This window comes from Coregonus lavaretus (genome assembly GCF_964263955.1).
Source record: "Coregonus lavaretus genome assembly, chromosome: 23".
Classification (NCBI taxonomy): domain Eukaryota; kingdom Metazoa; phylum Chordata; class Actinopteri; order Salmoniformes; family Salmonidae; genus Coregonus; species Coregonus lavaretus.
Window position 1 is genome coordinate 23,422,719 of NC_140010.1, and position 18,927 is coordinate 23,441,645.

Here is an 18,927-nt window from a genome sequence, read left to right on the forward strand (position 1 = left end):
ACAGGCCTAAATGTGTCATGACAGTGTTATGACCATATTATAACAGGTTATAAGTTATGTCAGCTGTTATGACATATGACACTGGGTGTCAAGTAAAGTGTTACTAGAAAAAGTAGCCAGCCAGGCAATTTGTTTTGCAGAAGGAGCTCTATTTTGGTGGCCTCTGGTACATTCTAATGCCTTGATTCTATCCAAAATACACAGTGAAATGATTGAATACTTGATCAACTTTACCACCCAGATTGGAAAACTGTGTTGTGATATTGTGTAGAAAGTCATGACTTCACAATTTATACTGAACAAAAATATAAACGCAACATGTAATGTGTTGGTCCCATGTTCATTTGCTGAAATAAAAGATCCCAGAAATGATGTGCACAAATTTGTTTACATCCCTGTTAGTGAGCATTTCTCCTTTGACAAGATAATCCATCCATCTGACAGGTGTGGCATATCAACAAGCTGATTAAACAGCATGATCATTACACAGGTGCGCCTTGTGCTGGGGACAATAAAAGGCCACTCTAAAATGTGCAGTTTTGTCAAACAACACAATGCCACATATGTCTCAAGTTTTGAGGGAGATTGCAATTGACATGCTGACTGGTGGAATGTCCATCAAAGCTGTTGCCAGAGAATTTAATGTTCATTTCTCTACCAACGTCGTTCTAAAGAATTCGGCAGTACATCCAACCGGCCTCACAACCGCAGACCACGTGTAACCACGCCAGCCCAGGACCTCCACATCCGGCTTCTTCACCTGCGGGATCGTCTGAGACCAGCCACGCGGACAGCTGATGTAACTGAGGAGTATTTTTGTCTGTAATAAAGCCCTTTTGTAGGGAAAAACTCATTCTGATTGGTTGGGCCTGGCTCCCCAGCGGGGTGCGCCTGGCTCCCAAGTTGGTGGGCCTTTGCCCTCCCAGGCCCTTGCCCAGTCATGTGAAATAAATAGATGAGGGCCTAATTTCTTTTTTTCAATTTACTGATTTATTTATTTTATTAAAACAGAAAAATAAAGTAAATAGCCCACATTATCTTGAAAAATTAAAAGATTATTTCCCCCCCCCAGTTATTTCAGTTTTTCAATCTCAAAATTACACATTAAAAACCAAACAAAAAAACATTAGATGTTCTAAGTCCACAACAATGCTTAAACCTCATCGGGAGACCACTTTTAAGGTCTTGGAAAAAGCTGAGAAATTTAGATTTTCTTGGTGTAGTTAACTTTTAATTCAAGTAAGCACCTAGCAAGAGGCTGTGTTTAGCAGTGTTATTATTTTTACATTTTAGTCATTTAGCAGAGGCTCTTATCCAGAGCGACTTCCAGTTAGTGAGTGCATACACAACCCTGGCGTTGCAAGCGCCATGCTCTACCAACTGAGCTACAGTTATTGTAGTGCACACGTGATGGTAGAGTTTGTAAACCAAATACCCACTGGATTGATGAAAATAATCATGATATCATTCTGCCAGGTAAGCATAGGATACTTTATAGTTAACATTTAAGTCAAATCAAATTTAAGGTCTTTGGGAAAGCCTTTCTATCTACCAGAGACTGTTTTCATTACCTAACGGCTACACAAAATGGTAAACACCGCACACTGACAGGGGCATTCTCATTGCCTCTTCAGAAAGTTGCAGGAACCTCAAATCACTGATGCTTTCTGTTTATGTCTTATGATAAACCTGGGAAAATGTATACATTTCCAATACATTTAGTTGATTCCCTACTAAGGTCAATACATTTTTTTATATTGTTGAACTCAGTTTTGGATGTTGGGGGGCAGGACCGATTTTGGGAAACCCTGGGCTACACGAGAGTCAGTCACTTTAGCCTCACTGCCTGGCAAAAGCCAAATCCTAGGAAAGGAAACCTAGTACATCCTTTGGTTTACTTGTCCCGATGCAATACCATGGACTTATAACCACGATGCATGACTTCAGAACGGCAAAGGGATATAGGATATCAACTTCAGTCAGGATATAGGATATCAACTTTTATAAACTAGTCAACACTTGCTGTTCAGCACAGTAAACAGCCTACTATGCGCCACGACTCCGCGTGGCTGGCTATGTGAAACAAGCAAAATAAAATAAATGTGCCAGAAAACAAGACTCATCGTTACCACTTACATTACATGGGACATGCAAATTCAAGAGCATCATGTTGTCTCTCTGTGTAAAGAAATTGGACTGCAACCAACCACAGCGCAAACAAATTACTGGGAGGTGGGACAGACAGCAGACTGCGTTTCCCTGGAATCGCTCGCATTGTGACTGCCAGCATCCTATCCTATCAATAGATCGCTAGAAGATGCAAATCGTTCATTCTAGCGGGATAGGGCTCGACGGACTAATGAATTGAATCTTTTAAAGGAAAAGCAGCGTAGTTTAATATGAAGCGGAAAAAGTTGCCAGCTGAAAATGAGTCTGTTTTCCGCTAATTGAAAACACTGCGAAAGTGAGGTTTAGGGTTAATGTAATTTTGCCGAAATTGTCCATATCAGAGGCTACGAATACAGAGTTTTCTTCCCGCCCCACCCCACTGGAAATGTATTTCTCAAAACGAAGGATCCGAATCACGTTCTGCGCATGTGTTATTTTACACACACATTCAAGTTTCTCTCATTACTCTATGATTTACTCACCATCTTCTGAGCCCTAAACCAATTTGATCGACATGATGATGTATCCTATGTCTCTGCCTCATATTTCTGAACAGCTGAAATAAAAACTTGAAGGCAATTAGAATGAACATTCCAAATATACAGCAAATTCGCAAAGTATTCAGACCCCTTGACTTTTCCACATTTTGTTATGTTTCAGCCTTATTCTAAAATGGATTACATAGTTTTTTTCCCCTCATCTGGATGACTGTGTGATCACGCTCTCCGTAGCCGATGTAAGCAAGACGTTTAAACAGGTCAACATTCACAAGGCCGCGGGGCCAGACGGATTACCAGGACGTGTACTCTGAGCATGCGCGGACCAACTGGCAAGTGTCTTCACTGACATTTTCAAGCTCTCCCTGACCGAGTCTGTAATACCTACATGTTTCAAGCAGACCACCATAGTCCCTGTGCCCAAGAAAGCGAAGGTAACGTGCCTAAATGACTACCGGCCCATGGCACTCACGTCGGTAGCCATGAAGTGCTTTGAAAGGCTGGTCATGGCTCACATCAACACCATCATCCCGGAAACCCTAAACCCACTCCAATTCGCATACCGCCCCAACAGATCCACAGATGAAGCAATCTCAATCGCACTCCACACTGCCCTTTCCCACCTGGACAAAAAACACATTCACATTTACATTTTAGTCATTTAGCAGACGCTCTTATCCAGAGCGACTTACAGTTAGTGAGTGCATACATTTTTTTTTTTTATTCCCCCCCGTGGGAAACGAACCCACAACCCTGGCGTTGCAAACGCCATGCTCTGCCGGCCATTCCCTCCCCTACCCTGGACGACGCTGGGCCAATTGTGCGCCGCCTCATGGGTCTCCCGGTCGCGGCCGGCTACGACAGAGCCTGGATTCGAACCAGGATCTCTAGTGGCACAGCTAGCACTGCGATGCAGTGCCTTAGACCACTGCGCCACTCGGGAGGTGGCGCAGTGGTCTAAACACCTAAGTGAGAATGCTGTTCATTGACTACAGCTCAGCGTTCAACACCATAGTGTCCACAAAGTTAATCACTAAGCTAAGGATCCTGGGACTAAACACCTCCCTCTGCAACTGGATCCTGGACTTCCTGACGGCCACCCCCAGGTTGTAAGGGTAGGCAACAACACATCTGCCACGCTGATCCTCAACACGGGGGCCCCTCAGGGGTGCGTGCTTAGTCCCCTCCTGTACTCCCTGTTCACCCACGACTGCGTGGCCAAGCACGACTCCAACACCATCATTAAGTTTGCTGATGACACAACAGTGGTAGGCCTGATCACCGACAACGATGAGACAGCCTATAGGGAGGAGGTCAGAGACCTGGCAGTGTGGTGCCAGGACAACAAACTCTCCCTCGACATGAGCAAGACAAAGTAGATGATCGTGGACTACAGGAAAAGGAGGGCCGAACATGCCCCCATTCACATCGACAGGGCTGTAGTGGAGCAGGTCGAGAGTTTCAAGTTCCTTGGTGTCCACATCACCAACAAACTATCATGGTCCAAACTAGGGCTGTAGCGCTCACGAAATTTCGTCAGCAGGTAATTGTCAAGCAAATAACTGTCGGTCTCACGGTAATTGACCGTTAATGAACATAAACACATTTAACATCTCCTGGCTTCCATACATAGCCTACACCTTTAAAAAAATCCATTATTTATTTTAGACAGGTCTAAAAAATCATGATATGAAGAAAATGTAGTCTATTTCAGAAGAAAATAATAGCATACTCTGAGTTGTCCTTATGTTAGGTCCTGATGTGGCTATGCCAAATGGCTGTGGGCTACACTAGTTAATTTAGCAGACAAGATTTGCTTATAATTCCGTGGCATTATTTTATAGTATGAAGAATACAATTGAACAAAGCTGAATAAGTGCGCACATGCGGCTATTCTCTGTTGAGCAGTTAACAAAGAAATAGGTACTCCTAAAAGCTTAATTTAGAGGTATTAATGTAACTTAAGTTGTTCTACAAACGTTGGGCTATATGTTTTGATTTTTAATACATTGTAAGGCTGCATGATGAGACTAATGATGATTTGAAAAAAGTTGCTTGAAAGGCATGAGCTCTGCTTTGTTTTTTGCGCAGGCTGTACACACTCCAATCGTCTCTCATTCACAATTTGACAAGCACTTGATAATGGCTTGAATTTCACAGCGGCATCCCCTTTGTGGCTGTACCGCACTCTAAAGAAATCCATGCCTTTTGCAGCCCGGAGTGCTGCGTTGTGCCCTTCTCCCTGAGTGTGCTGCGCAATCCGAAGCGTCTCTCACTCACACCGCTCTCCGTCACATGATCGGGTCTTTCTCACAGTCTACAAGTAAAGACAGACACATCGGGGACGTAACAGCGCTCGTCCTTTTCCAATTTCGAGGTGCACATTGAAGATATTGGAAGAACTGTCCACATTTACTTTTCATCAGCCAACAAGATGAGTAGGCCTAATGAACAGCAAAAGCACTAGTCTATGTCAATCTACTATCCCCCATAGTACAAAAGTCAACCTATTCTATTCTGTGTGAGAAATAAATATTCCAAACATAGTCTGGGACAGTTGTGGGATGTGATAGATCCCATATTAATACAACCACTAGCATCAAAAAACATGTTTTATGCAATGTGGCTGACGCAACAGATCAGAACGTTTAGCTTAAAATGTTGATAAACTATTAGGCTATTTTTTCAAAATATAAGCTCAGCAATGCGTACCTTTGGTAGTAGGCTATAAGCGCGAATGTTCCATTTACGGAAAACACCATTATCAAAAGTGACCGCAAATGCAATTATGCATGTAATGCTTTTATTATAAAGGTGCATTTTTATGGATTAAGATTATCTTCCCCAAACTGGAAACTCATACGCTGCTTATATATGCCAGTTAGGCTCTACACCCCTTGTAAAGCGGATTAATGTGCTTAATTTTAAGAAGTTATTTGGCCACTTCAGTTGTGATACAAACCTTATCAAAACATATAGGCCTATGGGCTAGGCTACATGAGGTGTGCAACTATGATTCGAACAAGTCGCAAAAAAAAAGGCATTGTTTCTTATGACAAAATATAATTCACAAGTGATAGGCTAATATTGTCACCCATCAGACTATTCTTGATTTAATCTTGTCTTTACATATACTAAATAATATATATGTGTGACATTTGTTTTGATTTAGAATGGACCATTATCATGCACCTGTATCGAAACAGGGGCAGCGGGAAAAAATACATGGCGTCTATGCACTAAAATAGCGAATGGAGGACGCTTTTCCCCATGGTTTATTTTCATGCCAGCCAGGTAGGCTATACTCCTGTTGTAAATATAAGCAATGTGATTGATATTAGGAAAGTTGAGAAATAAATATAAGGCCTAGCCTATAGAAAGCTGATGGGAACCTCCTATTTTTATTAGAGGCCATCACTCTGTTTTCTCCCGCAATTGCATAGCCTATAGAAATGTTGCGCAACATGAGCTCATGGGCTCTCATTAAGTGTTTGATTAGATTTTCGAAAACATTTGCATTGATGTCAGAGCGATAAGAGGGACAATAGAGTGCTGAGTACCAGGCAGTTAGCAAGTTTGGTAGGCTACTAATGACCAGCAGCAGCATCAGAGCTTGGAGAAGCCTAATTACCATTACTAAATGGTCATGTGGAATTTGACTGCATTCATGATTCGTGACCACAGGTGTGGCGGTAATAGGTCACCGCAACAGCCCTAGTCCAAACAAACCAAGACAGTTGTGAAGAGGGCACGACAACACCTTTTCCCCCTCAGGAGACTGAAAAGATTTGGCATGGGTCCTCAGATCCTCAAAAAGTTCTACAGCTGCACCATCGAGAGCATCCTCACCTGTTGCATCACTGCCTGGTATGGCAACTGCTCGGCATCCGACCGTAAGGCGCTACAGAGGGTAGTGTGTACGGACCAGTACATCACTGGGGCCAAGCTTCCTGCCATCCAGGACCTATATACTAGGCGGTGTCAGAGGAAGGCCCAAAAAATTCTATACACACACAAAAGTATGTGGACACCCCTTCAAATTAGAGGATTCGGCTATTTCAGCCACACCCGTTGCTGACAGGTGTATAAAATTGAGCACAGAGCCATGCAATCTCTATAGACAAGCTCAGTGAATTTCAACGTGGCCCCGTCATAGGATGCCACCTTCCCAACAAGTCCGTTCGTAACATTTCTACCCTGCTAGAGATGCCCCGGTCAACTGTAAGTGCTGTTATTGTGAAATAGAAACGTTTAGGCGCAACAATGGCTCAGCCGCGAATGGGTAGGCCACACAAGCTCACAGAACGGGACCGCAGAGTGCTGTAGCGCATAGCTTGTAAAAATCGTCTGTCCTCGGTTGCAACACTCATTACTGAGTTCCAAACATCCTCTGGAAGAAACGTCAGCACAATAACTGTTTGTCGGAGCTTCATGAAAAAGGGTTTCCATGGCCGAGCAGCCGCACACAACCCTAATATCACCATGCGCAATGCAAAGCATCAGCTGGAGTGGTGTAAAGCTCGCCGCCATTGGACAAATCTGGTTTTGGCGGATGCCAGGAGAACGTTACATGCCGAATGCATAATTCTAACTGTAAAGTTTGGTGGAGGAAGAATAATGGTCTGGGGCAGTTTTTCATGGTTCGGGCTATGCCCCTTAGCTCCAGTGAAGGGAAATCTTACAATTACATTCTTGATGATTCTGTGCTACCAACTTTGTGGCAACAATTTGTGGAAGGCCCTTTCCTGTATCAGCATGACAATGCCCCTGTGCACAAAGCGAGGTCCATACAGAAATGGTGTGTCGAGATCTGTGTGGAATAACTTGACTCGCCTCCACAGAGCCCTGACCTCAAACCCATCGAACACCTTTGGGATGAATTGGAAAGCTGACTGCAGGCGTAATCGCCCAACATCAGTGCCCGACCTCACTAATGCTCTTGTGGCTGAATGGAAGCAAGTCCCTGCAGCAATGTTCCAACAGCTAGTGGAAAGCCTTACCAGAAGAGTGGAGGTTGTTATAGCAGCAAAAGGGGGGACCAACTCCATAGAGCAGGTGAATGCCAAGAGTGTGCAAAGCTGTCATCAAGGCAAAGGTTGGCTACTTTGAAGTATTTAAAATAAATTATATTTTGATTTGTTTAACACTATTTTGGTTACTACATGATTCCATGTGTTATTTCATTATTTTGATGTCTTCACTATTATTTTACAATGTAGAAAATAGTAAAAATAAAGAAAAGCCCTTGAATGAGTAGGTGTGTCCAAACTTTTGACTGGTACTGTATATATACAGTTTAAGTCGGAAGTTTACATACACTTAGGTTGGAGTCATTAAAACTCGTTTTTCAACCACTACACACATTTCTTGCTAACAAACTATAGTTTTGGCAAGTCGGTTAGGACATCTACTTTGTGCATGACACAAGTCATTTTTCCAACAATTGTTTACAGACAGATTATTTCACTGTATCACAATTCAAGTGGGTCAGAAGTTTACATACAAAGTTGACTGTGCCTTTAAACAGCTTGGAAAATTCCAGAAAATGATGTCATGGCTTGAGAAGCTTCTGATAGGCTAATTGACATCATTTGAGTCAATTGGAGGTGTACGTGTGGATGTATTTCAAGGCCTACCTTCAAACTCAGTGCCTCTTTGCTTGACATCATGGGAAAATCAAAAGAAACCAGCCAAGACCTCAGAAAAAATTGTAGACCTCCACAAGTCTGGTTCATCCTTGGGAGCAATTTCCAAATGCCTGAAGGTACCACGTTCATCTGTACAAACAATAGTATGCAAGTATAAACACCATGGGACCACGCAGCCGTCATACCGCTCAGGAAGGAGACACGTTCTGTCTCCCAGAGATGAACGTACTTTTGTGCGAAAAGTGCAAATCAATCCCAGAACAGCAAAGGACCTTGTGAAGATGCTAGAGGAAACAGGTACAAAAGTATCTATATCCACAGTAAAACGAGTCCTATATCGACATAACCTGAAAGGCCGCTCAGCAAGGAAGAAGCCACTGCTCCAAAACCGCCATAAAAAAAAGCCAGACTACGGTTTGCAACTGCACATGGGGACAAACTTTTTGGAGAAATGTCCTCTGGTCTGATGAAACAAAAATAGAACTGTTTGGCCATAATGACCATTGTTATGTTTGGAGGAAAAAGGGGGTTCTTGCAAGCCGAAGAACACCATCCCAACCGTGAAGCACGGGGGTGGCAGCATTATGCTGTGGGGGTGCTTTGCTGCAGGAGGGACTGGTGCACTTCGCAAAATAGATCATGGCATCATGAGGAAGGAAAATTATGTGGATATATTGAAGAAACATCTCTAGACATCAGTCAGGAAGTTAAAGCTTGGTCGCAAATGGTCTTCCAAATGGACAATAACCCCAAGCATACTTCCATAGTTGTGGCAAAATGGCTTAAGGACAACAAAGTCAAGGTATTGGAGTGGCCATCACAAAGCCCTGACCTCAATTCTATAGAACATTTGTGGGTAGAACTAAAAAAGTGTTTGCAAGCAAGGAGGCCTACAAACCTGACTCAATTACACCAGCTCTGTCAGGAGGAATGGGCCTAAATTCACCCAACTTATTGTGGGAAGCTTGTGGAAGGCTACCCAAAACGTTTGACACAAGTTAAACAATTTAAAGGCAATGCTACCAAATAATAATTGAGTGTATGTAAACTTCTGACCCACTGGGAATGTGATGAAAGAAATAAAAGCTGAAATAAATCACTCTCTACTATTATTCTGACATTCACATTCTTAAAATAATGTGGTGATCCTAACTGACCTAAAACAGGGAATTTTTACTAGGGATTAAATGTCAGGAATTGTGAAAAACTGAGTTGAAATGTATTTGGCTAAGGTGTATGTAAACTTCCGACTTCAACTGTATATGAAGGCTAACTGTCTGTTGTTACAGATATTACCGTAGCACAAGCAAGACGCAGTTTACACATTACATTGTGGCAAAATGATCAGCGTTTTGTTTGATGTAATCTTACATTTTAGTCATTTAGCAGACGCTCTTATCCAGAGCGACTTACAGTTAGTGGGGTACTTTTTTTTCCCTCATAATTAATCTTCATAGTTATGCTGCCATATAGCCAGAGTTGCTGGAAAAATAACTGCCTCCCAATAACCAATGTTTGCACTTTAAATCACTAGTGACTGCCCGTCTGCGTCTTGCTTGTTGATATGCTGCGTACATATAGCTTGCCTAAATAGCTGCATGAAGGCTAACTCCCCTCTTGAAAAAATAACATGAAATCGCTAGACTGCCTGTTGTGTCGTGCTTATGTCTGCTTTGATTACTGTTACAACAGACAAATAACTAAGTTTGTTCGAACAAGCGGCAACGGAGTCACGGAGAGCGTGAGCACTGAGCAGCAGCTGAAAGGACTCTGATGGGGAAGCGGGCAGCGGAACCCACACATGCGCAGAAATCTCTGTATCTTTAGTCCAAAACTTCCAGGTTCCAGAAAATCCGGAACCGCAGCCAGTCCGTAGAAAAAAAGACGGTACTTTTTAATTAATTAACATTCAAATTGAAGGGGAATTGGCGCTTTGATATGATGAAATCAAAGTGCTTTTGACTTTAGAACTTAAAGAGAGCGGTTGTTGTCATCCTCCGGGCTATTTCGAGACATTTATGGCAGTTATTATAAGTAATGCTTTTATAATGATAGGTTACATTAACCTCTGCTCTGTTGCAGACTCTGTTAGCCTTTTTTCAGGGATATCTTTTAAATTGTGCTCTCTTGCTGTGCTTTAAACTTAAAAGGAGTTGGGTGGGGGTTTGTGCTGGGCTGTGTTAAACTGGGCTGTGGGGCTGAATGTGTGGGAAGTACAAGGGTCTAACTTATAATTTGGGATGTCTGGGAGCCGCTCCATAAGCCAGTGCTTTCCAGGTTACGGCAGGCTAATCAGGTCCAGTCGCACTCTGATAACTGGGCTGGGCTGAGAACTTGGAACACGGACGGGGGTTGGTTCGGAGGGGGGTAAATGTTGCAGTATTTGGTGCAGGGGGCCGTGGTGAAGCAACACCCTGTTGCTCAGTCAATTAGGCTGAGCAGGCCCTGGACATTTTAGGGGCGCCTCTGGCAGTGTCATTGATGGAGAGGTTAGAGAACAGGCCAGGACCACCCGGAATTCAACAGCCCCCAGCCCCCTCATTCCCCATACCACCCCCCAATCCCAAAAACACACACACTGACTAACACACAGGAACACACACACAACCCCCCAGCTCCATCTAGGGAGTACGGACAAGGGGATTAGGAATATAAAAAAAATAAAGCTGAATTATACACAGAGGGTTACATTTTAATGCAATCTAAGAAAGCGTAGAATAAAACGCATCACATTCACATAAACACTGACCCACACAAGTTCACTTCCAATACTCCTAACACACTTTAAAAAAAACATTCCTCCCTGCTTTAATACTACATGGCTATTAGCATGTGTTATTTCCTGCTTCTTAGGGTTGCAAAACTCAGGTACCTTTCCCCAAATTCCCAGGTTTTCCAGAAATCCCAGTTGGGAAGTTTCCCAGATTTCCTACATAGTCTCTACGTCTTCCAGGAATCCTCCAAACAGGATTTCTGGAAAACCTGGGAATTTTGGGTTACCGGAATTGTGCAACCCTACTGCTGCTGGATGAAGTGGAGGTGAGTGGGACTTGAGTGTGTGATGGCAAGGTGAGGTGAGGCAGTAGTATGCAGTAGTATGCTCACCCTCTGGCTCTATTCGCTGGGCACTCCCCACCAGGCAGTATTTGATGTCTGCACCTCGGCCGATCACAGCATTACTGCAGATCACACTGCCCTGGATGTTACACCTGTAGAACAAACACACAGCACCATCAAGCAGCAGTCCCCTTGACAACTAGTACACTATCACTCTGTGCAGCTTGTGGGTACTGGCGAAGACATCGCAGAGGAGTTGATTTCTGGCCAGTGGACACTTGCACTTGCTCTCTGACCTAATGCAAAGTTAAAATCCTGTTCTTGTGTACTATATTTGAACATCTACTCAACCAGGCTTACATTTCAAGGAGGACATTTTCTGGACGTTATAACTTTATGTGCACAGTTTGATGTTTACTTAACATGCCTGGGCCAGGCCAGCTTTTTTTCTTAGAGCATGAAGAACATATTTACAATGAACATTTCTCTTTCATGTCTTCAACTAATTGCACAGCAGAGGGAGGGCCTTGTCCTTTCCTGCCTCTAACCCCTCCCTTAAAGGAAACATGACCCCTCAGAGTTTTCAGCTGTCTTGTTTTATTTTCATAAAGAGACTAGATTAGCATACATATTAAAGAAAAACACCAGCCTCTACCTCGTGTGTGCAAATGATACACTATCATCAACATTTAGAATACACCAATGGTATTCGATACCGTCAGGTTTATTTTTTCTTTTGTTGAGGGCAGGGGGTGCCGAAACATTATAGACAGGTGTTCATCAAGGCTGAGACCAAGCACACACCCCATGTCGAAATAAACCCCCCATTCTGGATCCTATGTTGTAATTATTATGGGTACTGAGCTCAGTCTAAAGAGGGTTTCAGACATTAGGCTTGTTTGATACTCATTCATTTGAATGGGCTAGCAATTATTTACGGTAAGTAGACATTGATCTTTCTTTTAATTCTTAATTAACTGTTAATTTACTCAGTTTTAAACATATTAATTGTTCTTTCATTCCCTTGATTGTGTCTATTCTACATTTACACAGATGTTAAATGCTGTTTAAATAAAGTTTGATATGATTTGATCAATAAAATATAAAATCCTGAATTAATCAATGAATCTCAATTCAGGATTTCATCTCATCTTCCCATGTGTAACTGCCATAGTGAAACTCCAGACCCTGGGTGGCAGGCAGAGGCATGCTAACAATCAGAGTATCAAAAGTTGGAAAGTCTCTGAGGTGGTGGTGCAGTGTTGGGTTAGGGTTAGTTCAGGAGAGCTGGGGAACCAACAACCCTACCCGGGGATGGTTGATGCTCTGCTCCACCTGGGTTGGCAGAACGGGCTGAGGCTGAGGCCACCATAAGTCTCCTCTGGAGGATAGAAACAGACTGAGCTCTGTGCGGCGGGCTGGGGAGCAACATGTACGTCTCTCCCTCCTAGAGACTCTGACGAGCTTGGCCCTGCAGCCACTAACACAGGCAGGTTTGTATTGGCTGCTGCTGCACAGGGGCATTCTATTCAGGTGGTGGTGGTAGGGTTGGAGGGAGAGGAAGGGGGGTGAGCAGGAGGGAGGGAACCGGCTGGGGGGTTGATGGCAATGGGAGATTACAAGGATTGGAGCTTTAAACAGAGAGACCACCAAAGAAGCCCAACTGAAACACCACTAATTACTGACACTGTGCTCCTCCTTGCTGTGACCCTCCCCCCACCTCAACCACCCACCACCTCCGCCTGCCACCCCACGACCTCAGCCCCCCAAATATCCTCTGCTTTGTAAACAAGCACTCCTACATGCAAACAAAGGGCCCAAAAAAATGCAAGTGCCTTCTTTAACATGCCAGGGATTTGCTAATCCCCTCTTACATTTTTTTTATTTTTTTATGTTGCGAAAGAATTGCCATTTCTTTATTTTCCTATTTTCTTTCTTTCTTTCCTTCCCTTTATGCATGCACTAACTTGGACATGAGGGTACCCCCGCTGGCTCTGGCCTCCCTGTCTTTAAGAGCGACTGTGCTTAAGCCAAACTCTGCCAGATAAAGCTCTTCCCCAGGATTTGAGGATGTCTGAATTTAAAATAACAGGCCCCTTTTCTACTTCTCAGTGGTCTCTCTCCTGCGATTCATGTCATGCTTGCACTTTTCAATCACCAGCCAGGACATCCTTTCAACCAGCCAGCACGAGTGAAAATACTTTAATTAAAAATGTCTCCCAATGCTAGACTGAAGAAAATAACTACTATTCATAGTAGGTTTACTTTACATAGTCAGCAATCCACCCACAATAAATAGTTGAATATGAAACTTTAAAAAGGTAGAAAACAACTGAGGTAAATGTAAAATAAATATATACCGGTATATGTAAAAGCTTGTGAGTTATATGGATGAAGTGAAATACGCTGTTGCTGAGAATCTAGCTACAGCATAGTTTAACCATGTATATTAATCACCTATTTGTTTATGTATAGCATTGTAACCGTGCTCTGGTTCACTGCACACCAATGGACACTGTCAACATAGTGTTCTCTGTTTCCCCCACATATCACATAAAACAAGCCTCAGTCAGTCAGTCCCCTCCTCGCGCTGCAGCCCACCCAAAAACAAACTTTTACTATCCTTGTGGGGACCAAACAATTGATTCCCATTCAAAATCCAATTTCCCCTAACCCTAAACCTAACCTTTAACCTAACCCTAACCTTAACCCCAAACCCCTAATTCTAACCCTAAAGCTAACCCCTATGCCTAAAAAAGCCTTTTCCTTGTGGGGACCGGCGAAATTTTCCCATTTGTCAAAATTTTCCTTGTTTCACTATCCTTGTGAGGACCTCTGGTTCCCACTAAGATAGTAAAACCAAAACACACACACACACACACACTCTGGAGTCATCCATACACACTGGCCTCTGAAACTTAATTGTTCCCCTTTGTGGTTCAACACTATACTGGGCTTAATTGGGGAAGGGAGTTTACTACCCCGTCTTTTCCAAATAGAAATAACAGTATTGCTTACACTGCTTTCTCTCTACCATAAAGTGTAATGTGTGACTACCTGGTAAAATGTCCTGGGATCACAGCTTCTAAAGTCTAAGGACACAGTGGTAGAAATGGTCCAAATCTGTATACAATAGGCTCTACTCACCCCTCCTCGATGGTTACTCCGTGCATGATGATGGAGTTGGTTACTTTGACCTTCTCTCTGACGGTAGAGGACGCACCGATCGTTGATCTCTTGATTGATGTCTTGTCTGAGATCTGACAGGAAGCTCCTATTATGCTGTCTGCACCAATCTGGCAGACAATAACCAGACATGGTAGAACGTTGTCAGTAAAAAAAGATCATAATCAGAAAAGACCACACCAGAATGTACACTTCCCTCTGATCCTTTCCTACATTTCACTATATCAGTGAGTCTCTTGATATATCTGTGAGTGATAGGAAAGAGACAGAACAACTATAGGATTATATTTTAGAACTCGACAGTTTGAACATAAAGATAGTGGAGAGGCAACCTACAGATGTAGGATCTTAATTTGATCATCCTGTTGCAGAATATTTGTAATTATAATCCACATAATAATTCACATTTCCTGTTGCTGCAGGATTATTTTCCTGCTGTAGCAAACTGTCTCAAATTAAGATCCTACATCTGTAAGAGCTCCCCAACTGTTGAACAGGGCAAGAGGAGCTGAGGGCCTCTGCTGGTGGCCTCCCCTGCCTCTTACACCCCTTAATCCCCTATGACACGCACCTACTGCATCTTACCTCATAGACAACAAGAATAGCATGTGACTAACCAAAGCACACTCACTCTAATGGCATCCTCACTCACCAGACAACGCTCATTCTACAACCTGCTAATGACTCAGACAGACTCATGGACTCAGTCAGAAAATACACATTGTACCAGACATCTAAGAGAACCACCCATCTAGCTAGCTACTCACCAGACAGCGCACAGAGATCACTGCTGATGGATGGACTGCAGGCTCATCAAACAGCTTAGGGGCCTGGAACACAAGACAATATAGGCTACATGTTCATAGAAGAGGATAAAACAATAATGTCAGTAATGTTCAGGGAGCATGTTCATCACTAAGAGAAATACTTAAAGATAAAGGTCATATCAATCAAATCTAAAAGTTACATGTAAGTTAGGGTTACTAACAGAGCCGACTATTAGTTTGATGTGACAGGTAAAGAAAACAGTGTATGAGAAGAGTATGCTAGCCATGAAGCAGTCAGAAACAGATGAATACATCTAGTGTCACTCTCTCACTTACCAGGCGATTGGCTTCGATGTAGGCCGCTAGCGTGTTGACGCGGTAACACATGCCCTCGTCCATGATGTGCACGTAGCATCGCAGGCGTCCTCCGTGGTAGGCCTCACTCATGTCCCCACGATGGTCATTCCAACAGGACCTGTCCCGGGTTAGCTGCAGCAGCACCTCATCCCTGGACGAGATCTGGATCTCTACACACACAGACAGCAGATAAACACAGGTGAGTGTGTGTGTGTGCATTAAGTGAGTTACAACCTAACTATGGAAACTCTCTTAAATGTTAAAGTATAGTTTCATTACCATCCTTTTTCTTAAGGTTTTGATCAGCTTCATCGTTGACCTTCGGAGAGTTCATGGATTTCGAGAACTGTTTGCGGACGAGATACGGGACTAACTCTCCCCGAATCGAAGAGATAGATCTTTGAGAAAAAAAACAAAATACAATACTTACTCAATTGCTGAAATAGGTACATTCACTGAAAGTAAAAATACATTTGACCCCCAACTCTTTTGAAAAGTAATAACATAGAATCAGAATGAGTACAACATTTGACCGTGGCAATTGACCTGCATGCGGACCCCCGTTCTACTCATTATATTTCAATGTTGAGTCAGGTATTTCCTCATGGCCAATCAAAACGATAAAAGTAGGAAGTAGGTTGAGGGGGGTGAGAAGGGGGGAAATTCCTTTGTGTGTACATGGATAATGTCCATGTACTGAACACTTTCATAAGTTCTAGGCTTATCTCTGCTCATGAGGGTTACCGGCTAACCAGAAAAGAATGAAACAACCACGATAATTTCACAGTATACACATTATTCATGGCTTTCCTAAAAGGTAAAAAAAGATTAGGCTGAATCATGGTTTCAAACTACCATGTAAGCCCAGTAGGCAATTTTACTTTCTCCTCCTTCTCCATCTCTCCTGCACTGCACTCTATGTCCTTCTCCTCTCTCCTGCACTGCACTCTATGTACTTCTCCATCTCTCCTGCACTGCACTCTATGTCCTTCTCCTCTCTCCTGCACTGCACTCTATGTACTTCTCCATCTCTCCTGCACTGCACTCTATGTACTTCTCCTCTCTCCTGCACTGCACTCTATGTCCTTCTCCTCTCTCCTGCACTGCACTCTATGTCCTTCTCCTCTCTCCTGCACTGCACTCTATGTCCTTCTCCATCTCTCCTGCACTGCACTATGTACTTCTCCTCTCTCCTGCACTGCACTCTATGTCCTTCTCCTCTCTCCTGCACTGCACTCTATGTCCTTCTCCATCTCTCCTGCACTGCACTATGTCCTTCTCCTCTCTCCTGCACTGCACTCTATGTCCTTCTCCATCTCTCCTGCACTGCACTCTATGTCCTTCTCCTCTCTCCTGCACTGCACTCTATGTCCTTCTCCTCTCTCCTGCACTGCACTCTATGTCCTTCTCCTCTCTCCTGCACTGCACTCTATGTCCTTCTCCTCTCTCCTGCACTGCACTCTATGTCCTTCTCCTCTCTCCTGCACTGCACTCTATGTCCTTCTCCTCTCTCCTGCACTGCACTCTATGTCCTTCTCCTCTCTCCTGCACTGCACTCTATGTCCTTCTCCTCTCTCCTGCACTGCACTCTATGTACTTCTCCATCTCTCCTGCACTGCACTCTATGTCCTTCTCCTCTCTCCTGCACTGCACTCTATGTCCTTCTCCTCTCTCCTGCACTGCACTATGTACTTCTCCATCTCTCCTGCACTGCACTCTATGTCCTTCTCCATCTCTCCTCTCCACTCGCCTTTTCTTTTCTTTTAAGGGAGATTAGAATTTCCATCTGAATGCAGAGAAAGAAACAACAGTTACTCTGTCCATTTTTCTCCTTGAGTGCTCCACAGCAGAGCAGCTTCAAGAGGGAGTGATATAGAGAGAAAGAGATGGAGAGAGAGAGTGGTAGAGAGAGATAGAGGGGGATGGAGGAAAAAGGGGGCTGAATATATAAAAAAAAGTATACTTTGATGCGGGAGAGAAAGAAAGAAATGGGTAGTGCTTTTGAGGTCTCCTGAGTCTCGGTGACAGATAACATTAAATTATATTTATATCAGGATGACTGGTTAATTAAAATGCAATGGGAAGCAGCAGGAACAAGCGTCTGCAATGCAGCGTATTTATGTAAACCCCCGGTAGAAAATTCCTATTTGGATGGAAAGTGGGCCGGGCGAGTGAGTGAGTCAATGCACTCACCAGTTAATGCCACCTGCGCTTATTTTCAACACCACTTAAAGGAGCTGTTGGGTCTCCGCACAATGGTGTAACAAGTGTAACAAGCACAAAGGGACAGGGGGGACTAACTGGGGTACTGGACTGGGGGGTGGGCAGAGGAGGAGGTTGTGCTGCTGCTTTTGGTCTTGCTGTTGGTGGCGGGGGGGGGGGGCTACATCAATAGGATGTACATTTATCAAATTGGGACACACTTCAACTAAGTGCCCTAAGCATCTAACAGTGCCTTCAATTGCTTGGCCTTGATTTTAATTATTAGGGTGTACATCTTTTAAACTGGTGGTGGCCACAGAGATCCATTAAATGACTTCTATATGTTGTAAGCTATATGTCATTTTATGGTGGTGGCCCTATTATATACGTTAACCAAAAAAAGTAGAATGGGCAATAAACAACTGAGACTTTCTGATTGGTTCAAAGTGATTGCAGTTTAAAAGAAAACCAGAGTATGAGGAAGTGAGATGATCAACACAGTTGTGATTGAGGTGTACCTCTGACACAAACACACAAGGGGGCTAAAAGCCTAATAAACTGCTCAAGTGGCACATTGTAAAACAAATTAACACCTAACAAGAATACCTACCAGCCTCAAAGCCTTTCCACAGTCACAGCCTGTTCTTACATTAACTCAAATTCAACAAGCATGAACCTTGACAAGAAAGGTGCTGTTCAATATTTCACCTGTATATAGCAATACACTGTATTCACATTTATGTGGATGGTTATCGGTACCTTTTAAAAACTAATTTGATATACATTAAAACATAAAACACAAGCACATTTGTGAGAAAATGACATGACAAAGGTTGCATCCCAAATGGCACCCTATTCCCTATATTGTGCACTACTACAGTGTCTTCGGAAAGTATTCAGACCCCTTCACTTTTTCCACATTTTGTTACGTACAGCCTTATTTCTAAAATGTATTAAATTGTTTTTTCCCTCATCAATCTACACACAATACCCCATAATGACAAAGCAAAAACAGGTTTTTAGAATTGTTTGCAAATTTATGAC

At 43.2% G+C, this 18,927-nt stretch overlaps 1 protein-coding gene across 1 annotated transcript in view; it reads right to left on the minus strand.

Moving 5' to 3' along the window:
- LOC311098934 (translation initiation factor eIF2B subunit gamma-like) overlaps positions 1–18,927 on the minus strand; it is a 59,168-nt gene that overhangs the window by 8,641 nt on the left and 31,600 nt on the right. The window contains exons 7-11 of the mRNA XM_084139488.1: positions 15,961–16,079; positions 15,661–15,851; positions 15,325–15,387; positions 14,519–14,667; positions 11,420–11,523 (exon numbers count right to left, since the gene is read on the minus strand). Coding sequence (XP_083995614.1) covers positions 11,420–11,523; positions 14,519–14,667; positions 15,325–15,387; positions 15,661–15,851; positions 15,961–16,079 — 626 coding nt within the window. The remainder of the gene's footprint in view (positions 1–11,419; positions 11,524–14,518; positions 14,668–15,324; positions 15,388–15,660; positions 15,852–15,960; positions 16,080–18,927) is intronic.